This window comes from Sphaerodactylus townsendi, linkage group LG15 (assembly GCF_021028975.2).
Source record: "Sphaerodactylus townsendi isolate TG3544 linkage group LG15, MPM_Stown_v2.3, whole genome shotgun sequence".
In the NCBI taxonomy this organism is placed as follows: domain Eukaryota; kingdom Metazoa; phylum Chordata; class Lepidosauria; order Squamata; family Sphaerodactylidae; genus Sphaerodactylus; species Sphaerodactylus townsendi.
Window position 1 is genome coordinate 35,205,149 of NC_059439.1, and position 20,910 is coordinate 35,226,058.

Genomic DNA, 20,910 nt, shown 5'->3' on the forward strand with positions numbered 1-20,910 from the left:
GCCTGCTCCGGGTGGCTGCTGCCCGAGGGGGGCGTGCAGAGGAGGCAGAGATGCTAGAGAGGCACAGAGTAGTGCATGCAGGACTTGCTGGAGGCTAGAGCAGGCTGGCCCCTGCTCGAGCGGGTGGGACGGAGGAAGAGGGAGCCAACCGTTTTTTTCTAAACTAAAACCTCAGCATTCAGGTTAAATTGCCGTGTTGGCACTTTGTGATAAATAAGTGGGTTTGGGGTTTCAATTGGGGCACTCGGTCTCAAACCTCATCACTGCTCTAGAAGTTTCCTGGTGGCACGGGGAGGTTTCACAAACGTGAAAACCTCCCCGCTGTCCAGAAGCCCTCGTTGGGTTTAACAGTCTTACACCACCCCAAAAGGGTGGTGCGAAATCTGTTCTCCTGGCTGCCAGCATAACGTGCCAAATGGCTGAGAGGGAGTCAACAAATGCTGCCTCTTCCCCTGCTATGCTAGTGGCACTGGGACACCGGCACCATGTTCCAGCACTTGGGAGGGCCATAGCAGCCACACATCAGAAGAAACACCCCTCCTCAGGGGTAAGTGCCTCGGGGAAGGTAAATCCGTTCCCATTGGCAGAGTCACTCCCCTTCCCCCACCCCATATGGGGCATTTAAGCTTTCTAGAGTTAAAGTTTTGCCAGTTGAAAAGGGAATTCTGACTCTCAGAAATCGTATTAATTTCTAAGGTACTATTTGACTCAGATCTAGATGTAAGAGAGCAGCAGTGGCGTAGGAGGTTAAGAGCTCGTGTATCTAATCTGGAGGAACCGGGTTTGATTCCCAGCTCTGCCGCCTGAGCTGTGGAGGCTTATCTGGGGAATTCAGATTAGCCTGTGCACTCCCGCGCACACCAGCTGGGTGACCTTGGGCTAGTCACAGCTTCTCGGAGCTCTCTCAGCCCCACCTACCTCACAGGGTGTTTGTTGTGAGGGGGGGAAGGGCAAGGAGATTGTAAGCCCCTTTGAGTCTCCTGCAGGAGATAGAGGGTGATATAAATCCAAACTCCTCCTCCTCCTCTTCTTCTTCTAGCATGATGAATATTAGTCTTGTTCCTGTACTGCTTAAGTAGTAGAGAGCCAATATAGCGTAGTGGATAAGAATGGCGGACTCTAATCTGGTGAATCGGGTTTGTTTCCCCACTTCTCCCCACGAAGCCCGCTTGGGTGAGCTTGGGCCAATCATAGTTCTCTCAGAGCTCTCTCAGCCCACGCCCCGGCAGGCAATGAATGGCAAACTACCTCTGAATTTCTCTTTCCTCTGAAACCCTGCAGCAGAGGTGTACCAATTCTGGCGCATCAGACGTTCATGTACTACAATTCCCGTCAGCCCCTGCTGGCATGGCCAACTGGCTGATGGGAATTGTAGTCCGTGAACATCTGAAGGGCCACAGTTGAACATCCCTGCCCTACAAGGTGGCCATAAGACAACTGTAACTCGATGGCACAGATAAGAGAAAATAGATCCTGTGAGGTGATTATCAAGGGGTGCAGGGACTGAGGGAAGAGTCTCTTTTCTGTAGGCCAGAGCCGGGTTTTTGCTGATGCCTCTCTCCAGCTGAGGGGAAAAGTCTCCATTTTATTACAAAACTAAAGATCAGAACACTCGCAAACAGTCCCTCCCAAAACAAACAGTCCTTGGTCCGTGGGGGTCGACTCTTCCTCCCAACTACATGTTCTTCGGCTTTGAGATTATTCCGTCTGGGTACCGTTGCTTGAACTGGCCCACCACGTCGGGGTCCAGCAAGTGGATTCCGTCCAGCTGGTTGCCGAGGGTGATCCTAAAAAGGACAGGGATCTATTAGAGCAGAACAGTCCACGGGGCACAAGGTTAGCTTGTGTGCCAATCACTCCAAGCCAGGTAAGACAAGAGCATGGTCTAGAAAATACCTTCGCCCTGATAAGTCTTTCCAAAAAAGTGCCAGTGGGTTAGACCAAGGGTCTAGCATCCTTAGGTGCTTCCAAGAAGCTCTCAGGTAGATGTGGAAGCCGGGGTCCCTGCCCCCCTTATTTCCTCCCCTCAACCACTATTCAAAGGTTCATTACCTATCACAGCAAGTGATGGACATATCCTCCACGAATTGGTCTAATCTGCCTTTATAGATTTTTAAGGTAGTGGTAACCACCAGGGGAGTGTCTCAGGCTGGCCAGATTTCGGCAGCTAAGTGGAGTTGGGCCTGGTTAGTCCCTGGGAATCCAGGGTTGCTACATGGAGCCCGTTGCTGGCCACCCACCTCTGTTAGTCCCTTGCCTTGAAAACCCTATAGGATCTCCCTATATTGGCAGATTCCACCAGCCCCAAGCTAGTGGTCATCTCTACATTTGGTGATATCCAGAGGTGGGATGCAGCCTATTCGCACCTATTCGGTAGAACCGGTTATTAAAATTTTCTCAGTTCAGAGAACCGGTTGTTAATGATTAACTCCACTAGCGACAAGGGGGTAATCTCTGTCCCTGCGTACAACAAATCTCGTCAAGTGGGAAATGCAAAATCGCCCCCCCCATGGCACCCCGCCCCTACCCCCCACCCCACGGCGCCCACCCCCACACACTTACCTTCATTTCAGAGCGAGATGGGAATTGGCAGACAATCCCTAACTTTTGCCCTTAACAAAAATGGCTACAGTAATAGCCAAGTAAAAGGGAACAGCCCCGCCCAGGAATGCCCCTCCCCAGAATGCCCGGCCACGCCCCCGTCGTGCCCCGCCCAGCCCCATAGGCGCTACACCACTGCTTGAATCCCACCACCATCGGAACCTGTTATTAAAATTTTTGGATCCCACCACTGGTGATATCCACAGGTAGATAGATGTTCACCATCCCAAAAAGGGCCTCCTACTGTCTGTCCTAAATTTGCAGCCACTGTCGCTGGGAAACATCAAGTTCAACCATCACGGGGAAGAAAGTTTTGTTCGCTTATCTGCACCCCGTGCATCATGTTGCACATTTCTGACATCACCACCATGTCTCGCTTGTCACTTTTCTACACTGAAGAGCTGCAAGTTTAAGACTTTCTTGCCAGAGAAGACGTGGAGATTTCTGGAGAAATCACTCGCTTAGGGGGCGAACGGGACACTCACCAATTGGGCTGGACATTATGGGGCCGTCCAAAGAGCTCGATCTTGCGGGTCCCAGGGGAGAGGCGCTCGATCATGCCGTAGATCTCGTCAGGCTTGTGGCTGGTGGAGCGAACCTAAGCAGGAGAGGCGTGTGGTTTCATGGAAAGGAAACGAGAGGGGGGACTGGTTCTTTCCAGGTCGAACCAGCAGGGGGTGCCAGACCGCCTCGCCAAATGCCACGTCTCACCTCTGCCACGATGACATCACAGTCAAGACCTTGGTTGAAGCCCTGGGGATTCCCTTTCACCCCAACCTATGCAGAAGACAAGGAAGAAATACGGAAGGATCCTAGGATTCTGGCATTTTTTTAAAAAGCAGCTTTTTATCTACCAGGCGGGCAAACCAATGAATCAGACACCAGAGGATTTATTGATTTTTTTAAAAAAAGCAGTATTGAACAGCATCCCTTAGTCTGCCATACACTGAATGCACAGCCTGTTACTGAAATGAGGGCTATAATACGGTTGCATGAAGATCATTAAAGGGGGAAAAAATCACACTTATTTATCATATTTTTATCCCACCCTATCCCAAAGGGCTCAGGACGGGTTACAACAGCTAAATCAACTAAAAACCAGTTAAAAGTACAATAAAACACAATAAAACTTCTTAATGGTACATTAAAACATTACCTATAAAACACCTACATTGTGCTAGATATGATAGTCAGTAGATTAAGAAACGGGTTATAAAAGAACAGATGATTGCTTCAAAATGATTGCTTTTATTCCTATGCAAGATTTTCCTGTCAGGCTCAAAGCTCCCTGGTTTTGCTGAACTCGGGGCCACTTCCGGAATTTGGAGAAGGAATCCCGGGTAGCCCCAAGGGCAGTGGTGGGATCCAAAAATTTTAGTAACAGGTTCCCATGGGGGTGGGATTCAAACTGTGGCGTAGCGCCAATGGGGCTGGGCGGGGCACGATGGGGGTGTGGCCAGGCATTCCGGGGGCGGGGCATTCCTGGGCAGGGCTGTGGCAAGGACGCAGCAGCTGCGCCGGTCCTTGGGCGGGAAACGAATGCACGCAGGCGCAGGCTGCCACGCACGCCGGTGCACCTCCTGCTAGACTGCTTCAAGTTCTGCGCGCTACTGCTGAGAGGAGGGGCGTGACTAAGGCAAAAATCACATGGCAAAATTGCCAATTAGTAACCCCCTCTCGGCACACACAAATAATTAGTAACCTACTCTCGGGAACCTGTGAGAACCTGCTGGATCCCACCTCTGCCCAAGGGGCCAGGGCCAATCACAAGACTGGAAGAGGTCTCAAGTCCAAATGTTGCCTACGATGGAGGGCGCCCTAACCTGGATGTCCCAGGCTAGCTGGATTGGAAGTTAAAGAGGGTGGACCTGGGAAGTCCAGGGTGGTTGCACACAGGCAGGCAATGGTAAACCACCTCTGATGGTCTCTCTGGCAGAATATTCCCAGCATGTCAGATTTCCTCCCCAACTGTTCACACAATGATGGATGGAGTGAAGCGCACACAGTGGAGCCGCTACTGGCCAGGGGCTCTTGTCAACTTCCTGTTTCACTTGGGATTCCTACCCGCCCCACCGGGCCCCTTCCCCCGGTTACCAAGCAGTGCTCCTTGCCATGGTTCAGCCAGTGACCGGTGCGCCCCGTCCGGATGATGCGCTGCAGCTGGTTGGTTTTCACCCAAATGATCTCATCCACCCGCTCGTATCTGGGGAACAACTGGAGTCAAACCGGGGCAGAGGGAGGGGAGGGGTGGGGTGGGGGTCAGGAAAAAATGTAAGGCCCTCCCCGAAGCTATACTCACCCCCACAGATTGAGACACTCTCGGCCCAACTCCATGGCCCTAGAAGACAAAGAAGAAACGGACAAATAGCAACCCCTCCATTTTGGCTGGCGTTTTCTCCTCAGGATTCGTTGCGTTTGCCTCCTCTGCTGCCAGAGAGCTCCGTTCGGCCCTGCCTCGCCCACGCCTGAGGTATTATTATTATTATTATTATTATTATTACTGGTTTTATATACCGCCCTCTCCCCAGAGGGCTCTGGGCGTTGTACAACATCTTAAATAACAGATAGAGCACAATTTAAAACATAAACAAAATAGAAATATAAATAAGATACGTATAGGCTCTATTACATTAATAACTAAAACTTGCTAAAACATACAGCATACAGCATTCTGATATGCAAGATATATAATACAGAACTTGGGGTATGTTATAGTGGGAATTTCTGGTTGTTGATTTTACCATTTTGCAAATGTTGTTAGGAATGTGTTGTAAGCCGACCTGAGCCCGCTTGGGCCGAGGTGGCGTATAAATCAAATGCCATACTACGAGGTAGATATAACAATCTAGAAATGTGCAAAAGGGTGTGTTCATGTGATGCAAATCAATTAGAAACATTAACTCACCAATTATTCCGTTGTCCTAAATCGGCAAGTATCAGAGTCAAATACTCCAGGTTGCTTTCTATGATACCTAGCGAGCTGGACGAACTAAGCAGACTATTGTTCTTATTAAATAATTCTGATGCTACATTCTGTAAAATGGCTGCGAACTTTCTGCTGGAAATATCCCACCAGCAACAGTATGTATGAATCAACGTCATTTGTTATATGTTGCAAGCTTGTATTTTGATGTGATTTAGATGTGATTTTATACTGTTTATGCCAAATAAAGGCTAAATGGAAAAAAGTATAAATCAAATGATCAATAAATAAAAATGAAAAAAACTTCTACCAGGAGACAGACTCGCTTGTTGTGCAGCGGGAGGATTTTCAAAGAAATAAATGCTATTTTTCATAATCAACAGGGAAAAAACCATGCATGTGTTAAAAACTAAGGAGGGGCTTAACAACAGTAATATTCTACACTTAAGATTTTGGGTGAGATTTTTGGTGCTGTCAGTGTGTCAGGGTGTGGTAGAGTTGGCCCAGCCTAGCCTGATCTCTTCAGATCTCAGAAGATCACCTGGGTCAGTCCTGGTTAGTATTTGGACGGGAGACCACCAGGGAAACCCAAGGTTGCAACACTGAGGCAGCCAAAGGCAAACCACCTCTGATGTCTCTTGCCTTGAAAATCCTACAGCAGTGGTGGCAAACCTTTGGCACTCCAGATGTTATGGACTACAATTCCCATCAGTCCCTGCCAGCATGGCCAATTGGGAGGGAGGCTATTTTCTCTCTGAAAGGATTCGCCATAGCTTATGTCTGCTACCGTCATTCCCACCTTTGCAGGGAAACCCTACAGCTCCAAGAATACCAAGCTCTTCCCAGCTCTCTCTCCTTCTTGAGATGACTCTGGGCCGTGCAGAGAGAAGGGTGCTCCGGACTTTAACGGGACACTTCTCTTGTTAAAAAAAATGCAGCGCTGAAGATAGAAAATCTGGACAACACTTGCTTGACTCAAAGATGAAAACCAAAAGCCGCCATTGGCCACGATTCTCTGTTCTTGAGCACCTCTGTGGTGAAGGTTGTCCATACTTCTCCAAAGAGGTCCAACGTTGGACCAGAACTGCCCCTAAAAACCTGCCCTCCTCTTCATATCTCTGTGGTTCCCCCCAGGAAGTCAGCAACCTCTGACCTGGAAGCTCTTCCCTATAATCCCTCGTGCCAATTAACCTTCTCCCCTTCTCCAAGAATCTCCCCGTCTCAGATTGGATGGGGCTTCCCTTCGACTCCCCTTACCGGCCAGTCACCCACAGGAAGAGGAAGCCCTCGTCCTGCAGCACGGGGATATTCAGCCGCCTCATCTCGTCATCGGTGAGCGTCCCGTACGGCAGCTCCATGTGGATGTCCCACGGAGGGTCGGCCATGACCACAGCGAACTTGCCCAAGATGCTGACGTCCAGGTAGCGAATGTCACAGCAAATCCACTGTCACCAAAGCCGCAGGGGAGGGAGAGAAACACAGGAGATATCAGCTCCCTTGGGAGAAGCGGTTCCGTGGAGGGTGGACTCTATGGCATTACACGCTGCTGAGCTTCATTCCCCAAACTCTGCCCTTCACAGCCGTCACCCCCAAATCTCCAGGAATTCCTCAGCCTAGAGCTGGCCACCCCCAGACTGCAGTGTCAAAAGTGAGGCTTATTAAGGCCTGTGTCCCAACTTGCATGATTCATGGCTTCAGAGGCGGAGCTACCAGGGGACCGGGGGGGTACACGTTGCATGGGGGGCGCACCGGGGGGGAATCGCCCCCCGCCTCCCCCCCACATACTTACCTTTGTCAATCAGTGCAGGCTGGAGAAGCGGCCTGTTCCCTTCAGGCTAAAAGCGGCCTGGTGGGAACTACACTTCCCAGGAGACCTTGCGAGCCCCAGGGTCTCATGGGAAGTGCAGTTCCCACAAGGCTGTTTTCAGCCTGAAGGGAACAGGCCGCTTCTCCAGCCTGCACTAAGGTAAAGGGTGGGGGCAGGGCACCGCAGGGGGAGGAAAACACAGAGTGTGCACCAGGCGCACTGTGGCCCTCTGCATGGCTTGACGGCATCATGTGTGATGAGCACGTGGTCTCCCTCAAACTCCCCCGTCCACCCGCACCGGCCCAAGATACCTGTGGGGGGAAGAGGCGGTCCACACTGGGGTCCCTCCCCACTGCCTGGGGGAGGACAAGCTCTTGGCCCGAGTTGAGCTCCCGCCCACCGAGGGCGTCCAGGTCGGCGCAGGCGTCGATCTCGTAGTGCACGTATTTGCAGGTGTCCATGTGGAAGCAGGTGTTCAGGAACGAGCAGTCCCCCAGCGACTCATCTGTGTGCTTGTTGATGATGCGGCTGGGGGCGGGAGGGGGAGGGGTGGGAAGATGGCCGACCGTGAGACTCCCTTCCTCTCCCACAGCACTGGAAGAACAGTTTGGATTTCCACCCCTTCTTTTCGCTTGTAAGGAGACTCAAAGGAGCTCACAAACTCCTTTCCCTTCCTCTTCCCACAACAGACACCTTGTGAGGTAGGTGGGGCTGAGAGAGTTCTGAGAGAACCGTGACTGGTCCAGGATCACCCAGTAAGGAACGTAGGAGTGGGGAAACAAACTGATGCCCCAGATAAGAGTCTGCTCCTAACCGCTACGCCAGGCTGGCTCTGAAGCTGAAATGCAGGAGCGGAAAGGAATGGCTGTCCGGGCCCTGCGGGACCTCAACGAGTTCCGCAGGGCCTGCAAGACTGAGCTATTCCACCGGGCCTTTGGGGAGACCAGCTGCTGATGTGGGTGCCCGAAACAATCTAAGACCCACTGTTCCCCTCTTAAGAGGAGTTTTAATAGTCGGATGCCATCTATTTTTAATTGGGTTTGATAATTGAATGCTGCACTTTAACTCTTAACGTTGTATTTATTTTGTTTCTATTTGCTTGTTAGTGTTGTAAACCGCCCTGAGCCATCCAGGGGAGGGTGATATATAAGTGAAATAATAAATAAATAAATAAATAAATAAAATACTTCAGACTGTCCGGGTGGTGGGGGAGGGGTGGAACAAGTTTCAAAATACATGAAGGACTAGGGTTTTTTTGCATAGGAAGATTCCAATGCTCAGAAAGAAACAGAAGCTGCCTATTGCAATTCCCGGCCTGAATCCTGCCTTTCCCATCACACTTACCGGAAATGTAGCTTACGGCACGGCCGGTCAGCGTCGTTGGCCTTCATGCATTCCTCCTTTGTGCCATAGTCACAGAACTCCTGCACCTGGGCCCGGCCCCGCGAGCGAAACTTCTCCACAATGGACTGCTCCTTCGCCGTGGTCGTGTTGAGCAGTTCCAAGATCTCCTGGCTCACCTGAGAAGGAAGCAGGCCCGTCCCAGCTTGGTGACCAAACGGGGACCGAAGGATACCCCCAGGGGCTGGGAGAGTTCGGAGGGAACTGTGACTAGCCCAAGGTCACCCAGCAGGCTTCATGTGTAGGAGCGGGGAAACAAATCCAGTTCACCAGATACAAGTTTGCTGCTCATGTGGAGTGGGGAATAAACCCAGTTCTCCAGATTAGAGTCCACCTACTCTTAACCACTACACCACACTGGCTCTCTCTTACAAACATAACAAGAATCAAATTGGTTCAGACCAACGGTCCACCTAGATCAATATTCTGTTCACACAGTGAAGGAGAAGAAGAAGAGTTGGATTTATATATCCCCCCTTTCTCTCCTGTAAGGAGACTCAAAGGGGCTTACAAAACTCCTTTCCCTTCCCTCCCCCCACAACAAACACCCTGTGAGGTAGGTGGGGCTGAGAGAGCTCCAAAGAATTGTGACTAGCCCAAGGTCGCCCAGCTGGCATGTGTTGCAGTGCACAAGCTAATCTGGTTCACCAGATAAGCCTCCACAGCTCAAGTGGCAGAGCGGGGAATCAAACAAGGCTGGCCAACCATCTCTGCCTTTGAGAAATCCACCATCAGGATGATTGCAACATTTTACTAATTGTGGGGATAATAGAGGATATAAGAGTGAACAGAAGCTTGGAACCAATGTATAAAATAATGATTAGAGCAGCACACGCAGTGTTGGCGTTGGGCTGGAAAGATAACAAAAAATGAACAGTTTCAAAATGGTTGGAATACATCTGGGAACAAATACAGTTAGAAATCTTTGAGAGACTGACAAAAAACATTTTATGGAAAGAAAAAATAGAAGATATTATGAAGCTATGGACAGTGTATGAAAAATGGATGGAAGAAGCCGGATTTAACGAAGAACTATGGAATAAGAGAATAAGAAGAATGAATCTCCTACTGCTTGCATGAAATAACCAATAGAAAAGAGGGGGGGAGAAAATGGAAAAATGTATAGATGGAATGAAGATATTGAATGTAACAAATGTACAAATATTCTATACAATAAAAAATTATATATATAAAAAAAAGGATGATTGCAACAGCATTCTTCTGTCCGTGTTCACCAGCAGCTGATATAAGGTTCTGGAGGGAGTACATCTCCAAACCTCCCAGAGTATTTGGGCCACCTCGCTACCAGGACTCATACGCTGGGATTCATCAGTCTGCTTCCAGACGGTTAAAGCCTCACCTTCTTGCTCTGCTGCTCCTTTGTAGATTGTTGGCTCAGCAAGCTCTCGATTTCCAGGTCCACGTCCGAGGCCTGCTTGCGAGATTTCTTGGGGGGCTCTTTGAGCGGCTCAGAAGACGCAAGGGCCAAGGGCGCCGCCCCGGGCACGGAGGTGGGAAACCCGGCCTCCTGCTCCGCCCGCCGTTTCACGCCCCCAGGCCCGACGCCTTCCGCCGGGCTCTTCTTCTCCGCCACGGCCCCCTTCATGGCAGAGAGCTTGGAGTGGTCGGCGTAAGTGACCAGCATGGGCTGGTCATCGTCCTGCAGCAGGCCCCGTTTGACCTCGATGAGTTCCTGGGCGGGGGGGGGGGGGTGGGGGGGGGGGGGGGGGGGGGGGGGGGGGGGGGGGGGGGGGGGGGGTGGGGGGGGGGGGGGGTGGGGGGGGGGGGGTGGGGGGGGGGGGGGGTGGAGGGGGGGGTTGGGGGGGGGGGGGGGGGGGGGGGGGGGGTGGGGGTGGGGGGGGGGGGGGGTGGGGGGGGGGGGGGGTGGGGGGGGGGGGGGGTGGGGGGGGGGGGGGGTGGGGGGGGGGGGGGGTGGGGGGGGGGGGGGGTGGGGGGGGGGGGGGGTGGGGGGGGGGGGGGGTGGGGGGGGGGGGGGGTGGGGGGGGGGGGGGGTGGGGGGGGGGGGGGGTGGGGGGGGGGGGGGGTGGGGGGGGGGGGGGGTGGGGGGGGGGGGGGGTGGGGGGGGGGGGGGGTGGGGGGGGGGGGGGGTGGGGGGGGGGGGGGGTGGGGGGGGGGGGGGGTGGGGGGGGGGGGGGGTGGGGGGGGGGGGGGGTGGGGGGGGGGGGGGGTGGGGGGGGGGGGGGGTGGGGGGGGGGGGGGGTGGGGGGGGGGGGGGGTGGGGGGGGGGGGGGGTGGGGGGGGGGGGGGGTGGGGGGGGGGGGGGGTGGGGGGGGGGGGGGGTGGGGGGGGGGGGGGGTGGGGGGGGGGGGGGGTGGGGGGGGGGGGGGGTGGGGGGGGGGGGGGGTGGGGGGGGGGGGGGGTGGGGGGGGGGGGGGGTGGGGGGGGGGGGGGGTGGGGGGGGGGGGGGGTGGGGGGGGGGGGGGGTGGGGGGGGGGGGGGGTGGGGGGGGGGGGGGGTGGGGGGGGGGGGGGGTGGGGGGGGGGGGGGGTGGGGGGGGGGGGGGGTGGGGGGGGGGGGGGGTGGGGGGGGGGGGGGGTGGGGGGGGGGGGGGGTGGGGGGGGGGGGGGGTGGGGGGGGGGGGGGGTGGGGGGGGGGGGGGGTGGGGGGGGGGGGGGGTGGGGGGGGGGGGGGGTGGGGGGGGGGGGGGGTGGGGGGGGGGGGGGGTGGGGGGGGGGGGGGGTGGGGGGGGGGGGGGGTGGGGGGGGGGGGGGGTGGGGGGGGGGGGGGGTGGGGGGGGGGGGGGGTGGGGGGGGGGGGGGGTGGGGGGGGGGGGGGGTGGGGGGGGGGGGGGGTGGGGGGGGGGGGGGGTGGGGGGGGGGGGGGGTGGGGGGGGGGGGGGGTGGGGGGGGGGGGGGGTGGGGGGGGGGGGGGGTGGGGGGGGGGGGGGGTGGGGGGGGGGGGGGGTGGGGGGGGGGGGGGGTGGGGGGGGGGGGGGGTGGGGGGGGGGGGGGGTGGGGGGGGGGGGGGGTGGGGGGGGGGGGGGGTGGGGGGGGGGGGGGGTGGGGGGGGGGGGGGGTGGGGGGGGGGGGGGGTGGGGGGGGGGGGGGGTGGGGGGGGGGGGGGGTGGGGGGGGGGGGGGGTGGGGGGGGGGGGGGGTGGGGGGGGGGGGGGGTGGGGGGGGGGGGGGGTGGGGGGGGGGGGGGGTGGGGGGGGGGGGGGGTGGGGGGGGGGGGGGGTGGGGGGGGGGGGGGGTGGGGGGGGGGGGGGGTGGGGGGGGGGGGGGGTGGGGGGGGGGGGGGGTGGGGGGGGGGGGGGGTGGGGGGGGGGGGGGGTGGGGGGGGGGGGGGGTGGGGGGGGGGGGGGGTGGGGGGGGGGGGGGGTGGGGGGGGGGGGGGGTGGGGGGGGGGGGGGGTGGGGGGGGGGGGGGGTGGGGGGGGGGGGGGGTGGGGGGGGGGGGGGGTGGGGGGGGGGGGGGGTGGGGGGGGGGGGGGGTGGGGGGGGGGGGGGGTGGGGGGGGGGGGGGGTGGGGGGGGGGGGGGGTGGGGGGGGGGGGGGGTGGGGGGGGGGGGGGGTGGGGGGGGGGGGGGGTGGGGGGGGGGGGGGGTGGGGGGGGGGGGGGGTGGGGGGGGGGGGGGGTGGGGGGGGGGGGGGGTGGGGGGGGGGGGGGGTGGGGGGGGGGGGGGGTGGGGGGGGGGGGGGGTGGGGGGGGGGGGGGGTGGGGGGGGGGGGGGGTGGGGGGGGGGGGGGGTGGGGGGGGGGGGGGGTGGGGGGGGGGGGGGGTGGGGGGGGGGGGGGGTGGGGGGGGGGGGGGGTGGGGGGGGGGGGGGGTGGGGGGGGGGGGGGGTGGGGGGGGGGGGGGGTGGGGGGGGGGGGGGGTGGGGGGGGGGGGGGGTGGGGGGGGGGGGGGGTGGGGGGGGGGGGGGGTGGGGGGGGGGGGGGGTGGGGGGGGGGGGGGGTGGGGGGGGGGGGGGGTGGGGGGGGGGGGGGGTGGGGGGGGGGGGGGGTGGGGGGGGGGGGGGGTGGGGGGGGGGGGGGGTGGGGGGGGGGGGGGGTGGGGGGGGGGGGGGGTGGGGGGGGGGGGGGGTGGGGGGGGGGGGGGGTGGGGGGGGGGGGGGGTGGGGGGGGGGGGGGGTGGGGGGGGGGGGGGGTGGGGGGGGGGGGGGGTGGGGGGGGGGGGGGGTGGGGGGGGGGGGGGGTGGGGGGGGGGGGGGGTGGGGGGGGGGGGGGGTGGGGGGGGGGGGGGGTGGGGGGGGGGGGGGGTGGGGGGGGGGGGGGGTGGGGGGGGGGGGGGGTGGGGGGGGGGGGGGGTGGGGGGGGGGGGGGGTGGGGGGGGGGGGGGGTGGGGGGGGGGGGGGGTGGGGGGGGGGGGGGGTGGGGGGGGGGGGGGGTGGGGGGGGGGGGGGGTGGGGGGGGGGGGGGGTGGGGGGGGGGGGGGGTGGGGGGGGGGGGGGGTGGGGGGGGGGGGGGGTGGGGGGGGGGGGGGGTGGGGGGGGGGGGGGGTGGGGGGGGGGGGGGGTGGGGGGGGGGGGGGGTGGGGGGGGGGGGGGGTGGGGGGGGGGGGGGGTGGGGGGGGGGGGGGGTGGGGGGGGGGGGGGGTGGGGGGGGGGGGGGGTGGGGGGGGGGGGGGGTGGGGGGGGGGGGGGGTGGGGGGGGGGGGGGGTGGGGGGGGGGGGGGGTGGGGGGGGGGGGGGGTGGGGGGGGGGGGGGGTGGGGGGGGGGGGGGGTGGGGGGGGGGGGGGGTGGGGGGGGGGGGGGGTGGGGGGGGGGGGGGGTGGGGGGGGGGGGGGGTGGGGGGGGGGGGGGGTGGGGGGGGGGGGGGGTGGGGGGGGGGGGGGGTGGGGGGGGGGGGGGGTGGGGGGGGGGGGGGGTGGGGGGGGGGGGGGGTGGGGGGGGGGGGGGGTGGGGGGGGGGGGGGGTGGGGGGGGGGGGGGGTGGGGGGGGGGGGGGGTGGGGGGGGGGGGGGGTGGGGGGGGGGGGGGGTGGGGGGGGGGGGGGGTGGGGGGGGGGGGGGGTGGGGGGGGGGGGGGGTGGGGGGGGGGGGGGGTGGGGGGGGGGGGGGGTGGGGGGGGGGGGGGGTGGGGGGGGGGGGGGGTGGGGGGGGGGGGGGGTGGGGGGGGGGGGGGGTGGGGGGGGGGGGGGGTGGGGGGGGGGGGGGGTGGGGGGGGGGGGGGGTGGGGGGGGGGGGGGGTGGGGGGGGGGGGGGGTGGGGGGGGGGGGGGGTGGGGGGGGGGGGGGGTGGGGGGGGGGGGGGGTGGGGGGGGGGGGGGGTGGGGGGGGGGGGGGGTGGGGGGGGGGGGGGGTGGGGGGGGGGGGGGGTGGGGGGGGGGGGGGGTGGGGGGGGGGGGGGGTGGGGGGGGGGGGGGGTGGGGGGGGGGGGGGGTGGGGGGGGGGGGGGGTGGGGGGGGGGGGGGGTGGGGGGGGGGGGGGGTGGGGGGGGGGGGGGGTGGGGGGGGGGGGGGGTGGGGGGGGGGGGGGGTGGGGGGGGGGGGGGGTGGGGGGGGGGGGGGGTGGGGGGGGGGGGGGGTGGGGGGGGGGGGGGGTGGGGGGGGGGGGGGGTGGGGGGGGGGGGGGGTGGGGGGGGGGGGGGGTGGGGGGGGGGGGGGGTGGGGGGGGGGGGGGGTGGGGGGGGGGGGGGGTGGGGGGGGGGGGGGGTGGGGGGGGGGGGGGGTGGGGGGGGGGGGGGGTGGGGGGGGGGGGGGGTGGGGGGGGGGGGGGGTGGGGGGGGGGGGGGGTGGGGGGGGGGGGGGGTGGGGGGGGGGGGGGGTGGGGGGGGGGGGGGGTGGGGGGGGGGGGGGGTGGGGGGGGGGGGGGGTGGGGGGGGGGGGGGGTGGGGGGGGGGGGGGGTGGGGGGGGGGGGGGGTGGGGGGGGGGGGGGGTGGGGGGGGGGGGGGGTGGGGGGGGGGGGGGGTGGGGGGGGGGGGGGGTGGGGGGGGGGGGGGGTGGGGGGGGGGGGGGGTGGGGGGGGGGGGGGGTGGGGGGGGGGGGGGGTGGGGGGGGGGGGGGGTGGGGGGGGGGGGGGGTGGGGGGGGGGGGGGGTGGGGGGGGGGGGGGGTGGGGGGGGGGGGGGGTGGGGGGGGGGGGGGGTGGGGGGGGGGGGGGGTGGGGGGGGGGGGGGGTGGGGGGGGGGGGGGGTGGGGGGGGGGGGGGGTGGGGGGGGGGGGGGGTGGGGGGGGGGGGGGGTGGGGGGGGGGGGGGGTGGGGGGGGGGGGGGGTGGGGGGGGGGGGGGGTGGGGGGGGGGGGGGGTGGGGGGGGGGGGGGGTGGGGGGGGGGGGGGGTGGGGGGGGGGGGGGGTGGGGGGGGGGGGGGGTGGGGGGGGGGGGGGGTGGGGGGGGGGGGGGGTGGGGGGGGGGGGGGGTGGGGGGGGGGGGGGGTGGGGGGGGGGGGGGGTGGGGGGGGGGGGGGGTGGGGGGGGGGGGGGGTGGGGGGGGGGGGGGGTGGGGGGGGGGGGGGGTGGGGGGGGGGGGGGGTGGGGGGGGGGGGGGGTGGGGGGGGGGGGGGGTGGGGGGGGGGGGGGGTGGGGGGGGGGGGGGGTGGGGGGGGGGGGGGGTGGGGGGGGGGGGGGGTGGGGGGGGGGGGGGGTGGGGGGGGGGGGGGGTGGGGGGGGGGGGGGGTGGGGGGGGGGGGGGGTGGGGGGGGGGGGGGGTGGGGGGGGGGGGGGGTGGGGGGGGGGGGGGGTGGGGGGGGGGGGGGGTGGGGGGGGGGGGGGGTGGGGGGGGGGGGGGGTGGGGGGGGGGGGGGGTGGGGGGGGGGGGGGGTGGGGGGGGGGGGGGGTGGGGGGGGGGGGGGGTGGGGGGGGGGGGGGGTGGGGGGGGGGGGGGGTGGGGGGGGGGGGGGGTGGGGGGGGGGGGGGGTGGGGGGGGGGGGGGGTGGGGGGGGGGGGGGGTGGGGGGGGGGGGGGGTGGGGGGGGGGGGGGGTGGGGGGGGGGGGGGGTGGGGGGGGGGGGGGGTGGGGGGGGGGGGGGGTGGGGGGGGGGGGGGGTGGGGGGGGGGGGGGGTGGGGGGGGGGGGGGGTGGGGGGGGGGGGGGGTGGGGGGGGGGGGGGGTGGGGGGGGGGGGGGGTGGGGGGGGGGGGGGGTGGGGGGGGGGGGGGGTGGGGGGGGGGGGGGGTGGGGGGGGGGGGGGGTGGGGGGGGGGGGGGGTGGGGGGGGGGGGGGGTGGGGGGGGGGGGGGGTGGGGGGGGGGGGGGGTGGGGGGGGGGGGGGGTGGGGGGGGGGGGGGGTGGGGGGGGGGGGGGGTGGGGGGGGGGGGGGGTGGGGGGGGGGGGGGGTGGGGGGGGGGGGGGGTGGGGGGGGGGGGGGGTGGGGGGGGGGGGGGGTGGGGGGGGGGGGGGGTGGGGGGGGGGGGGGGTGGGGGGGGGGGGGGGTGGGGGGGGGGGGGGGTGGGGGGGGGGGGGGGTGGGGGGGGGGGGGGGTGGGGGGGGGGGGGGGTGGGGGGGGGGGGGGGTGGGGGGGGGGGGGGGTGGGGGGGGGGGGGGGTGGGGGGGGGGGGGGGTGGGGGGGGGGGGGGGTGGGGGGGGGGGGGGGTGGGGGGGGGGGGGGGTGGGGGGGGGGGGGGGTGGGGGGGGGGGGGGGTGGGGGGGGGGGGGGGTGGGGGGGGGGGGGGGTGGGGGGGGGGGGGGGTGGGGGGGGGGGGGGGTGGGGGGGGGGGGGGGTGGGGGGGGGGGGGGGTGGGGGGGGGGGGGGGTGGGGGGGGGGGGGGGTGGGGGGGGGGGGGGGTGGGGGGGGGGGGGGGTGGGGGGGGGGGGGGGTGGGGGGGGGGGGGGGTGGGGGGGGGGGGGGGTGGGGGGGGGGGGGGGTGGGGGGGGGGGGGGGTGGGGGGGGGGGGGGGTGGGGGGGGGGGGGGGTGGGGGGGGGGGGGGGTGGGGGGGGGGGGGGGTGGGGGGGGGGGGGGGTGGGGGGGGGGGGGGGTGGGGGGGGGGGGGGGTGGGGGGGGGGGGGGGTGGGGGGGGGGGGGGGTGGGGGGGGGGGGGGGTGGGGGGGGGGGGGGGTGGGGGGGGGGGGGGGTGGGGGGGGGGGGGGGTGGGGGGGGGGGGGGGTGGGGGGGGGGGGGGGTGGGGGGGGGGGGGGGTGGGGGGGGGGGGGGGTGGGGGGGGGGGGGGGTGGGGGGGGGGGGGGGTGGGGGGGGGGGGGGGTGGGGGGGGGGGGGGGTGGGGGGGGGGGGGGGTGGGGGGGGGGGGGGGTGGGGGGGGGGGGGGGTGGGGGGGGGGGGGGGTGGGGGGGGGGGGGGGTGGGGGGGGGGGGGGGTGGGGGGGGGGGGGGGTGGGGGGGGGGGGGGGTGGGGGGGGGGGGGGGTGGGGGGGGGGGGGGGTGGGGGGGGGGGGGGGTGGGGGGGGGGGGGGGTGGGGGGGGGGGGGGGTGGGGGGGGGGGGGGGTGGGGGGGGGGGGGGGTGGGGGGGGGGGGGGGTGGGGGGGGGGGGGGGTGGGGGGGGGGGGGGGTGGGGGGGGGGGGGGGTGGGGGGGGGGGGGGGTGGGGGGGGGGGGGGGTGGGGGGGGGGGGGGGTGGGGGGGGGGGGGGGTGGGGGGGGGGGGGGGTGGGGGGGGGGGGGGGTGGGGGGGGGGGGGGGTGGGGGGGGGGGGGGGTGGGGGGGGGGGGGGGTGGGGGGGGGGGGGGGTGGGGGGGGGGGGGGGTGGGGGGGGGGGGGGGTGGGGGGGGGGGGGGGTGGGGGGGGGGGGGGGTGGGGGGGGGGGGGGGTGGGGGGGGGGGGGGGTGGGGGGGGGGGGGGGTGGGGGGGGGGGGGGGTGGGGGGGGGGGGGGGTGGGGGGGGGGGGGGGTGGGGGGGGGGGGGGGTGGGGGGGGGGGGGGGTGGGGGGGGGGGGGGGTGGGGGGGGGGGGGGGTGGGGGGGGGGGGGGGTGGGGGGGGGGGGGGGTGGGGGGGGGGGGGGGTGGGGGGGGGGGGGGGTGGGGGGGGGGGGGGGTGGGGGGGGGGGGGGGTGGGGGGGGGGGGGGGTGGGGGGGGGGGGGGGTGGGGGGGGGGGGGGGTGGGGGGGGGGGGGGGTGGGGGGGGGGGGGGGTGGGGGGGGGGGGGGGTGGGGGGGGGGGGGGGTGGGGGGGGGGGGGGGTGGGGGGGGGGGGGGGTGGGGGGGGGGGGGGGTGGGGGGGGGGGGGGGTGGGGGGGGGGGGGGGTGGGGGGGGGGGGGGGTGGGGGGGGGGGGGGGTGGGGGGGGGGGGGGGTGGGGGGGGGGGGGGGTGGGGGGGGGGGGGGGTGGGGGGGGGGGGGGGTGGGGGGGGGGGGGGGTGGGGGGGGGGGGGGGTGGGGGGGGGGGGGGGTGGGGGGGGGGGGGGGTGGGGGGGGGGGGGGGTGGGGGGGGGGGGGGGTGGGGGGGGGGGGGGGTGGGGGGGGGGGGGGGTGGGGGGGGGGGGGGGTGGGGGGGGGGGGGGGTGGGGGGGGGGGGGGGTGGGGGGGGGGGGGGGTGGGGGGGGGGGGGGGTGGGGGGGGGGGGGGGTGGGGGGGGGGGGGGGTGGGGGGGGGGGGGGGTGGGGGGGGGGGGGGGTGGGGGGGGGGGGGGGTGGGGGGGGGGGGGGGTGGGGGGGGGGGGGGGTGGGGGGGGGGGGGGGTGGGGGGGGGGGGGGGTGGGGGGGGGGGGGGGTGGGGGGGGGGGGGGGTGGGGGGGGGGGGGGGTGGGGGGGGGGGGGGGTGGGGGGGGGGGGGGGTGGGGGGGGGGGGGGGTGGGGGGGGGGGGGGGTGGGGGGGGGGGGGGGTGGGGGGGGGGGGGGGTGGGGGGGGGGGGGGGTGGGGGGGGGGGGGGGTGGGGGGGGGGGGGGGTGGGGGGGGGGGGGGGTGGGGGGGGGGGGGGGTGGGGGGGGGGGGGGGTGGGGGGGGGGGGGGGTGGGGGGGGGGGGGGGTGGGGGGGGGGGGGGGTGGGGGGGGGGGGGGGTGGGGGGGGGGGGGGGTGGGGGGGGGGGGGGGTGGGGGGGGGGGGGGGTGGGGGGGGGGGGGGGTGGGGGGGGGGGGGGGTGGGGGGGGGGGGGGGTGGGGGGGGGGGGGGGTGGGGGGGGGGGGGGGTGGGGGGGGGGGGGGGTGGGGGGGGGGGGGGGTGGGGGGGGGGGGGGGTGGGGGGGGGGGGGGGTGGGGGGGGGGGGGGGTGGGGGGGGGGGGGGGTGGGGGGGGGGGGGGGTGGGGGGGGGGGGGGGTGGGGGGGGGGGGGGGTGGGGGGGGGGGGGGGTGGGGGGGGGGGGGGGTGGGGGGGGGGGGGGGTGGGGGGGGGGGGGGGTGGGGGGGGGGGGGGGTGGGGGGGGGGGGGGGTGGGGGGGGGGGGGGGTGGGGGGGGGGGGGGGTGGGGGGGGGGGGGGGTGGGGGGGGGGGGGGGTGGGGGGGGGGGGGGGTGGGGGGGGGGGGGGGTGGGGGGGGGGGGGGGTGGGGGGGGGGGGGGGTGGGGGGGGGGGGGGGTGGGGGGGGGGGGGGGTGGGGGGGGGGGGGGGTGGGGGGGGGGGGGGGTGGGGGGGGGGGGGGGTGGGGGGGGGGGGGGGTGGGGGGGGGGGGGGGTGGGGGGGGGGGGGGGTGGGGGGGGGGGGGGGTGGGGGGGGGGGGGGGTGGGGGGGGGGGGGGGTGGGGGGGGGGGGGGGTGGGGGGGGGGGGGGGTGGGGGGGGGGGGGGGTGGGGGGGGGGGGGGGTGGGGGGGGGGGGGGGTGGGGGGGGGGGGGGGTGGGGGGGGGGGGGGGTGGGGGGGGGGGGGGGTGGGGGGGGGGGGGGGTGGGGGGGGGGGGGGGTGGGGGGGGGGGGGGGTGGGGGGGGGGGGGGGTGGGGGGGGGGGGGGGTGGGGGGGGGGGGGGGTGGGGGGGGGGGGGGGTGGGGGGGGGGGGGGGTGGGGGGGGGGGGGGGTGGGGGGGGGGGGGGGTGGGGGGGGGGGGGGGTGGGGGGGGGGGGGGGTGGGGGGGGGGGGGGGTGGGGGGGGGGGGGGGTGGGGGGGGGGGGGGGTGGGGGGGGGGGGGGGTGGGGGGGGGGGGGGGTGGGGGGGGGGGGGGGTGGGGGGGGGGGGGGGTGGGGGGGGGGGGGGGTGGGGGGGGGGGGGGGTGGGGGGGGGGGGGGGTGGGGGGGGGGGGGGGTGGGGGGGGGGGGGGGTGGGGGGGGGGGGGGGTGGGGGGGGGGGGGGGTGGGGGGGGGGGGGGGTGGGGGGGGGGGGGGGTGGGGGGGGGGGGGGGTGGGGGGGGGGGGGGGTGGGGGGGGGGGGGGGTGGGGGGGGGGGGGGGTGGGGGGGGGGGGGGGTGGGGGGGGGGGGGGGTGGGGGGGGGGGGGGGTGGGGGGGGGGGGGGGTGGGGGGGGGGGGGGGTGGGGGGGGGGGGGGGTGGGGGGGGGGGGGGGTGGGGGGGGGGGGGGGTGGGGGGGGGGGGGGGTGGGGGGGGGGGGGGGTGGGGGGGGGGGGGGGTGGGGGGGGGGGGGGGTGGGGGGGGGGGGGGGTGGGGGGGGGGGGGGGTGGGGGGGGGGGGGGGTGGGGGGGGGGGGGGGTGGGGGGGGGGGGGGGTGGGGGGGGGGGGGGGTGGGGGGGGGGGGGGGTGGGGGGGGGGGGGGGTGGGGGGGGGGGGGGGTGGGGGGGGGGGGGGGTGGGGGGGGGGGGGGGTGGGGGGGGGGGGGGGTGGGGGGGGGGGGGGGTGGGGGGGGGGGGGGGTGGGGGGGGGGGGGGGTGGGGGGGGGGGGGGGTGGGGGGGGGGGGGGGTGGGGGGGGGGGGGGGTGGGGGGGGGGGGGGGTGGGGGGGGGGGGGGGTGGGGGGGGGGGGGGGTGGGGGGGGGGGGGGGTGGGGGGGGGGGGGGGTGGGGGGGGGGGGGGGTGGGGGGGGGGGGGGGTGGGGGGGGGGGGGGGTGGGGGGGGGGGGGGGTGGGGGGGGGGGGGGGTGGGGGGGGGGGGGGGTGGGGGGGGGGGGGGGTGGGGGGGGGGGGGGGTGGGGGGGGGGGGGGGTGGGGGGGGGGGGGGGTGGGGGGGGGGGGGGGTGGGGGGGGGGGGGGGTGGGGGGGGGGGGGGGTGGGGGGGGGGGGGGGTGGGGGGGGGGGGGGGTGGGGGGGGGGGGGGGTGGGGGGGGGGGGGGGTGGGGGGGGGGGGGGGTGGGGGGGGGGGGGGGTGGGGGGGGGGGGGGGTGGGGGGGGGGGGGGGTGGGGGGGGGGGGGGGTGGGGGGGGGGGGGGGTGGGGGGGGGGGGGGGTGGGGGGGGGGGGGGGTGGGGGGGGGGGGGGGTGGGGGGGGGGGGGGGTGGGGGGGGGGGGGGGTGGGGGGGGGGGGGGGTGGGG

At 72.2% G+C, this 20,910-nt stretch overlaps 1 protein-coding gene across 1 annotated transcript; it reads right to left on the reverse strand.

Moving 5' to 3' along the window:
- Window positions 1–1,565: 1,565 nt before the first annotated feature.
- Window positions 1,566–10,427, reverse strand: METTL3 (methyltransferase 3, N6-adenosine-methyltransferase complex catalytic subunit). The gene is made up of 9 exons (XM_048516359.1): window positions 10,093–10,427; window positions 8,676–8,851; window positions 7,643–7,859; window positions 6,782–6,969; window positions 4,901–4,939; window positions 4,696–4,804; window positions 3,313–3,378; window positions 3,087–3,199; window positions 1,566–1,787 (listed from the first exon to the last, which is right to left on the reverse strand). Exons 1-9 carry the CDS (start codon window positions 10,375–10,377, stop codon window positions 1,676–1,678), a joined length of 1,305 nt encoding a protein of 434 aa, XP_048372316.1. The 5' UTR covers window positions 10,378–10,427; the 3' UTR covers window positions 1,566–1,675.
- Between the last annotated feature and the right edge of the window lie 10,483 nt (window positions 10,428–20,910).

Excerpts from the sequence above, each read along its gene's own strand:
- METTL3 (XM_048516359.1), bottom strand. The coding sequence starts at position 10,377 with ATGCTGGTCACTTACGCCGACCACTCCAAGCTCTCTGCCATGAAGGGG. Across the intron at positions 8,852-10,092 it reads AGGAGCAGCAGAGCAAGAAG|GTGAGCCAGGAGATCTTGGA; the intron begins GTGAGGCTTTAA and ends CTTCCTTCTCAG. Across the intron at positions 3,379-4,695 it reads ATGGCAAGGAGCACTGCTTG|GTTGGGGTGAAAGGGAATCC; the intron begins GTAACCGGGGGA and ends TCTTCTGCATAG.